The sequence below is a fragment of the Gadus morhua genome, chromosome 13, assembly GCF_902167405.1.
Source record: "Gadus morhua chromosome 13, gadMor3.0, whole genome shotgun sequence".
NCBI lineage: Eukaryota > Metazoa > Chordata > Actinopteri > Gadiformes > Gadidae > Gadus > Gadus morhua.
The window spans coordinates 6,643,129-6,650,628 of NC_044060.1; the positions used below are offsets into that span (position 1 = coordinate 6,643,129).

General features: G+C 49.0%; 1 protein-coding gene across 1 annotated transcript in view; it reads right to left on the minus strand.

The window, feature by feature from the left end:
• Positions 1-7,500, minus strand: part of LOC115557667 (sodium-coupled neutral amino acid transporter 3) — a 29,056-nt gene that overhangs the window by 12,062 nt on the left and 9,494 nt on the right. Inside the window, exons 2-7 of the mRNA XM_030375660.1 lie at positions 5,958-6,123; positions 5,134-5,218; positions 4,562-4,677; positions 1,193-1,266; positions 739-831; positions 512-593 (exon numbers count right to left, since the gene is read on the minus strand). Of these exons, the coding sequence (XP_030231520.1) occupies positions 512-593; positions 739-831; positions 1,193-1,266; positions 4,562-4,677; positions 5,134-5,218; positions 5,958-6,106 (599 nt within the window). The 5' untranslated portion in view covers positions 6,107-6,123. The remainder of the gene's footprint in view (positions 1-511; positions 594-738; positions 832-1,192; positions 1,267-4,561; positions 4,678-5,133; positions 5,219-5,957; positions 6,124-7,500) is intronic.

A 7,500-nucleotide genomic window follows, 5' to 3' on the forward strand; every position in this document is an offset into this window, starting at 1 on the left:
AAAGTGTGAGCAGGTGTGATAAAGATGAGCCCGTTGTTCCTGGTCTTTAAGGCACCAGGAACAGCTGGGGATATCCTACCATTGTACCCTCTTTGTTCTATCCCTAGTAGAGCAGGCTTCTAATCAGCCCCTCTCTTGGGCTTGTGCTGCCCTCTCGTCTGCCTAGGGGTCAATCTCACCAGCTGTCCTTCTTCGTCAACACAAAACTGGCGAGCCTTGACCACCATCTGGCACAGCATGTACAACCCTATGAAGACATGCCATCCTACTACCCTCCACAGCCCTATTGAAGACCACCTCACTACCTCCACAACCCTATATGACCTTCTTACTGCCTCGACAACCCGATTAAGACCCCCCTAACCACCTCCACATGAAGGCCCATCCCATGACCTCCACAGGGTGCAGACAGGAGAGGGTACAGATGGACAGGAGAGGTTGCAACCAGACAGGAGATGGTAGAGGTGCAGACAGACAAGATAGGGTGCAGACAGACAGCAGGACCACTCACCCCTCAGGCTTGTCCAGCCTCAGGAAGGCCTGGATGACCAGAGGGAACTCGTACTTGACGATGTACAGATAACTTGGACATGGCTGCAGAACAGACACAGCCATTAGTTATGGTGATTGATAAGTACCGTTTAAAAACAGCCAACGACTTAGAGTCTAGATTAAGAACAAGAGGCGGGGTTAGTGGGTAGGGGACAGATAGTGTGTGTTTGCGTTTTTGTTCTTCACCTCCAATGTTCTGTAGGGTGATCGCTATGCCTGCTGCCATCTTCCCCGGCGTCCCGAAGGCTCTGTAGCCCAGTTGCTCGTAGGCGCGGATACCTGTGGCACAAGAACCCCGGAACAGAACCGCCCCTCCATCAGACATGCACAAAGGGTTGGGAGAAAAATGACATCTCTCCAAAGGATAACATGGTTCTTCATGGCTACGCTCTCGCCGCCCACTTATCTGTCACAAAGCCTTCCTTGCGGCAACATCAAAGCTTTCAAGGCTCACCATTTTGCTCAAGGGCTCTTCAGGAATAAATTGAGGCTTTTGGTAATTTTACCTTGGCAGGAGTAAATGAAAGTGAATAATGGTTTGATGTGAAGTGAAAGGGACATGCGATACGTTCGACACATCTTGCTGTTTTGCCTCCAGACAAGTGAGGTGTATCTTTGCGTGGCGCGGGGGGACACTCACCTACGATCCCCGACAGCTTGAGCAGCAGATGGATGGAGTAGGAGGACAGGACCGCCACGACTGTGAGGAGGATCCTGCAGAAAGGATTACAGCGATATTATACAACAAAAACAAATGACCATCAAATGTATTTCTTTCCCTTTGTCCCCATGAAACGGTAAAGTGGCTTCACGCTGAAACCATATATCTTGGTGCAATAGCTGCAGCCTTGCCCTTTACATTAAACCTTATTTATTTATCCATTATAGATGGTTAATTGTTTACACAGCTGCAATATAGAGGGCCTTCTCCCGGGGGTCCCCGTGGCTCTAAGCCTGGGCCCCCACTGGGCCAGGCTGTTGTGTCAGCCCATCTGCTCTCCAGGCTGGAGGTACAGCCTCGTACACGGCCCGCTGTACCGAGCCCGGTGCAAGAGGCTGGAGGTACAGCCTTGTACACGGCCTGCTGGAATGAGCACGGTGCAGGAACCCTCCTCCTGTCAGACTGAACAGGGGCCGCACCACTTCCGTCCGGTGGTTCAATAGTATCCCCAGTGAAGTGCTAAACCTGATCTCAATCCTATCCTTTCAGAACCCACTTTTCCTGGCATTCACGAATCGTCTAGCTCTATATATGCCACGGCCTGGAAGGTTGAGGGTTAGAATGCCAGGTGCACAGTGGGAGGCGAGTTGTAAACGGAAACGTTCCAAAGAGAGAGACAGACCCCCTCCGTTCCTCTGGCTCCAGCCCTCTGGGACCCAAAACACTGCAATTTGTTCTGTTCATTCAAACAAAGATTTGTATTTGTATCCTAGCTTGGCCAATTATTTACTCCCTCTCTATCTTGTTCTCTCTCAGCACCCTCCCTCTCTTTCTCTCTTGACAACCTCTTTCTTCAATCTCCCTCTCTCTCCCTCTGCCTCTCTCTCTCTCTCTCTCTCTCTCTCTCTCTCTCTCTCTCTCTCTCTCTCTCTCTCTCTCTCTCTCCTCTCTCTCTCTCTCTCTCTCTCTCTCTCTCTCTCTCTCTCTCTCTCTCTCACTCACTCTCTCTCTTTCTCTCTCTCTCTATGTGTCAGTGGAGGCCGGTCGCCCATTCTTTCACCTCCACTCCACCCCCCTGGCCCGTTCCCATTGCCCCGTTGCCCGGTCGCTGTCGAGAGCTGCGAGGGCTGACTTGTGGGCCGATGGTTCAGCAGGTCGTCTAGCAGTGGGAGGACAGATCTGCTGACGGTCAGACAGATTGAAACTCGGGCCTTGCAGTGTTTGCAACCCTTCGCCTCCCTCCACCCTCCCCCACCTCGCTGCTCTGTCCAGCAGCCCTTGAGAGACCTGCAGAACCTTTCCACGGCCTCTGTATCCCCTCATTAACACATTACAAAAGGCCCTCTTCATTAGATACACAATAACAGTCCATGTTTCCTCCACATGAATCCTATCTTGGTTATTCTTCACCATCAACAACACCTCTCATTGTTCTCCATAAACCTAGACGACGTTAGACAGGATAGGACGGACAGCACAGGACAGACAGGACAGGACAGGAGAGGACAAACAGGAAAGAACCGACAGGACAGGACAGGAGAGCCGGTCAAAAGAACCTCAAAATGATGTGGCAATGAATGGATGAATGGATGATGAAGATGACGAGGAGAGAATAGCTTCAAAGAACACATCTCCTCTGGTTAGCGTCCACCCGTCTGAGACCTCTCTCACACACTCAGGCAGACAGAAAGTGACGGCAAGAATGTCCCTCCGTTGCCGTGGTGACCGAGGGCCTCCAGGGTTCAGCCATACAGAGGGTTAGATGCTGAGTGGGGAGGGGCTTAGGGTTAGATGCTGAGTGGGGAGGGGCTTAGGGTTAGACGCTGAGTGGGGAGGGGCTTAGGGTTAGAGGCTGAGTGGGGAGGGGCTTAGGGTTAGAGGCTGAGTGGGAGGGGCTTAGGGTTAGAGGCTGAGTGGGGAGGGGCTTAGGGTTAGAGGCTGAGTGGGGAGGGGCTTAGGGTTAGAGGCTGAGTGGGGAGGGGCTTAGGGTTAGAGGCTGAGTGGGGAGGGGCTTAGGGTTAGAGGCTGAGTGGGGAGGGGCTTAGGGTTAGAGGCTGATTGGGGAGGGGCTTAGGGTTAGCTGCTGAGTGGGTTAGGGTTAGGGTTAGGGTTAGCCGCTGAGTGGGTTAGGGTAAGGGTTAGATGCTGAGTGGGGAGTGGAACAAGATTAGCTGCTGAGTGGGTAAGGGTTAGAGGCTGAGTGGGTAAGGGTTAGCTGCTCGGTGTGAGAATGGGTTTGATGCTGAGTGGGTTAGGGTTAGTAGTGCAGAGAACAAATGATACACATGGAGATGCATTAAGACCGGGTCTGCAGACATCTTGAGAAACAGCTTTCCTTTCACCATGGAAAGTCCTGGACACTTGAAGGCGAATGCTGCTTCTGCCACCCTGAGTCATCTTTAATATACCATAGAACTAGAACATGCACTCACTTTAATAGGCTGCTGAACAATCTAAATAAAGAACCGTATGGTCAGAACTCAATCATTTTGACTAAACCAGTAGATATATTATATTTGTATCTTCAAACAGGGTTAGGTTTAGGGTTAGCGTTAGGGTCTCCCCTGTATTGAGTGATGGAGTTGGAACCAAACCAGGCGATGTTCAGCGAGCTGCAGACCCATATCCCTGTAGAAAGCTCCCCTATCTTTAGCACTTGCTCTAAACTTGCAACCTAACACATATGGGCCGAGGTGTTTGAAAGCTTGCGAAAAGACGTGTTGATATCTGCTATCTGCTGAGCTTACCTTGTGAGAACATGAGCGTGCTCACTCTGGGAGACACAGAAACTGAGTCTCGAGGGATGGAGAAAATGGAAGACCATTTCCCGCTTTAATTATTCCATTTCTCATCCACTATAAACGTACATCTTACAAACTAAATGGTTTTGATAAGAATAATAACCGTGGCTAGTTTGTGGAAAACTGTTTCCTTCTGTCAAAGCCCAAGAGTCTTATTATTATCTAAACACTGCCTGAATTCTGAATAATAATAACCTTGAGATTTGTTTTATTATTTTTGTGATCATAGTTTACAACTATAGCTTCTGTGTTGTAGCTTAGAATATTGTTGGCTATTCTCCACGTCATCTGAAGACTGTGTTGCCGGTACGGTCTGCTTCTGGTGTCGTCGCCTTTAACAAGGCAGAGCTATTTCCATGTGTGTAAACCTCTCGAGGAATGGTCTTGTGAGTCACGCGGAGCGAATGAGTCCGAACACATCGGTGAGGCCCCGAATGAGTGATCATTAGGAGTCCGTCATCCCACGTCTTCACACGTCAGAGGCCATTCATCTATCACTTCCTCCTCCTCCTCCCCCCAGTCCCCCCCCTCATCACTCCCCACTCACAGGAATAGAACCACTCCGGTGTTGGCCATGGCGTAGGCCAGGCCTAGGATGCCACTCCCCATGATGGCGTTGCCCAGGTTGAACACCGACATCCCGAAGGACGTCTTCCCCTCGAACTGGCAGAACCACGACAAGAAAAAACATAAGATATCATGGCTTCCTCCTATTGAAGATACTAGTAAGATACTAGTAAGACACTAGAGTAACATACTAGAGTAAGATACCAGTAAGATACTTGTAATATACTAGTAAGATACTGGTAAGATACAGGTAATATACTAGTAAGATACTAGTACGATACTAGAGTAAGATACTAGAAAGATACTGGCGAGATACTGGTAAGATACTAGTAAGACACTAGAGTAACATACTAGAGTAAGATACCAGTAAGATACTAGTAATATACTAGTAAGATGCTGGTAAAATACTGGTAAAATACTAGTAAGATACTAGTACAATACTAGAGTAAGATACTAGAAAGATACTGGCGAGATACTGGTAAGATATTAGTAAGATACCAGTAAGATACGGGTAACCCAGTGGGTTGTGGTCAGTTGGTTGAGTGAACTCACGTCTGTGAAGCGCGGGTTCTTCTTGTCGTCAATGGCTGAGAGGAACTCCGAGCTCTCGGCTCGCTGGGCTTCTGTGTCCTCGGGTCTGGGGGTGTGAAGACAGCGGTCACAATCCACAGTGAAGAGAAGCTCGAGGCTAGCTAACGTTATGGTTCTCCTCATCACTGACCCTGCTGGTTACACAGTATGACCAAATAAACAGAAGAGATAGGAGCTCTGTCTCTACCATCTCTGGTACGTACCGGGCACTAGGGGCACTACCAGGTACAGCTTCCCCACAGAGGACTGGGATGTAGCGGGCATTGGGAGCACTACCAGGTACAGCTACAGAGGACTGGTACGTACCAGGCATTACGGGTCCTACCAGGTACAGCTACAGAGGACTGGTATACCAGCCATTACGGGCACTACAAGGTACAGCAACAGAGGACTGGTATACCAGGCATTTGGGGTACTACCAGGTACAGCTTCACTACCGAGGAGTGGCAGTAGAGAACAGAGAGCCAACACCCTCAGCGAGAGGGGGAGAGGGAGAGCCAACAGCCTCAGGGAGAGGGGGATTGACACAGCGCGTGACACCACCAATTTACTGAATCAGGGAAGACATGTGACAGCACCAGTAGGTAGCCCGAAGCTGCAGGAGGCACACATTCAGCCGGCGGTGAATGGAATCGTTTTATTTTAACCCTCGACATATCATGGCCAAGGTGACACATGTGGCACTACACACGGAAGGCATAGGAAAGCCTCACATGGAGCCATGCGGTCAGTGTGTCGCTGTGATGTCGTCCAGCCGCTACAGTAACTACAGAGAGTCCACCTACTTGCCGGCGCCCTCCGCAGGGGCCGCTATAGCCGTGGCGGTGGGGGCTGGGGCGGAGTCGTCGGCCTCGTGGCCCCGACCGTTGGGGACCGGGTTGTCCTCCGCGGGCACGCCCTCGGCGGGCTTCTCCTCGCTCATCTCCCCGCTCATCTCCCCTGGCGTCTGGGCAGTGGAGGAACAAGATGCGGTGTCAGTGCTATGATTGAGGAAAACACGTCGCTTCGGATCAATGCACCGGCTCCACCGGACGGGATCCAGAGGGACTTAGGAGAATGAGAGCAGGGAGCGAGAAGAAAGGATTGAGCCATGTAATCCCATATGTGGGAAGAGAAAAACAACGATTTAGTCGGCTCTAGCAAACTCCAGAGCCCTGGAAAATCAAATGGGATGAAAAAAGCACAATATGATTGATTGATGATTGATGAAAGATTAGATCAGAATATGTTTTCAGGGAATATGCTACGAAAAGATGTGAACCGGAAAACCAAAAAACCAAAAGTCATTCTGTTATCCGTGTGCCACAAACTAATGTGGCTAACATAGCTCTATTCATAGCTCTAACATAGCTCTAACATTTCTCTAACATAGCTCTAACATAGCTCGAACATAGCTCGAACATGGCTCTAACATGGCTCTAACATAGCTCTAACATAACTCTAACATTGCTCTAACATAACTCTAACATTGCTCTTACATAGCTCTGATATAGCTCTGACATACCTATAACATGGCTCTAACATGGCTCTAACATAGCTTTAACATAGCTTTAACATAGCTCTAACATAGCTCTAACATAGCTCTGACATAGCTATAACATGGCTTAAACATTGCTCTACATTAACTCTAGCATAGCTCTAACCTGGCTCTAACATGGCTCTAACATAGCTCTAACATAGCTAGCTAAAATGGCTCTAACATAGCGCTTACATAGCCCTCACATTCTAAAGAGTGCATATGCAAATGAGCGTCTTGCAATGTGATCAGCATTCCAAGTGAGCTGAATGAGACCCGATGCAAACAAGAGAGAGAGAGGGGAGACCGCATGGACCGCCATCCACCGTAACCATGGGGACAGATGACATGGGCCTCCATCCACCGTAACCATGGGGACAGATGACATGGCCCTCCATCCATCATAACCATGGGGACGGATGACAGGTGCCTCCATCCAGTGGTAGTAGTAGCATAGTAGTTATAGTATTATAGCAGCAGCAGTAGTAGTAAAGTAGTAGTTGTAGCAGCAGTAGTAGTAGTATCAGTACTCGCAGTGATGTTAGAATAGCAGTAGTAGTAGAATTAGTAGTAGTAGTAGCAGTGATGGTAGTATAGCAGTAGTAGTAGCAGCAGTATTAGTAGTAATAGTAGTATTAGTAGTAGCAGTGATGGTAGTATAGCAGTAGTAGTAGCAGCAGTATTAGTAGTAATAGTAGTATTAGTAGTAGCAGTGATGGTAGTATAGCAGTAGTAGTAGCAGCAGTGTTAGTAGTAGTGGTAGTATTAGTAGTAGCAGTGATGGTTGTATAGTTGTAGCAGTAGTAGTAGTA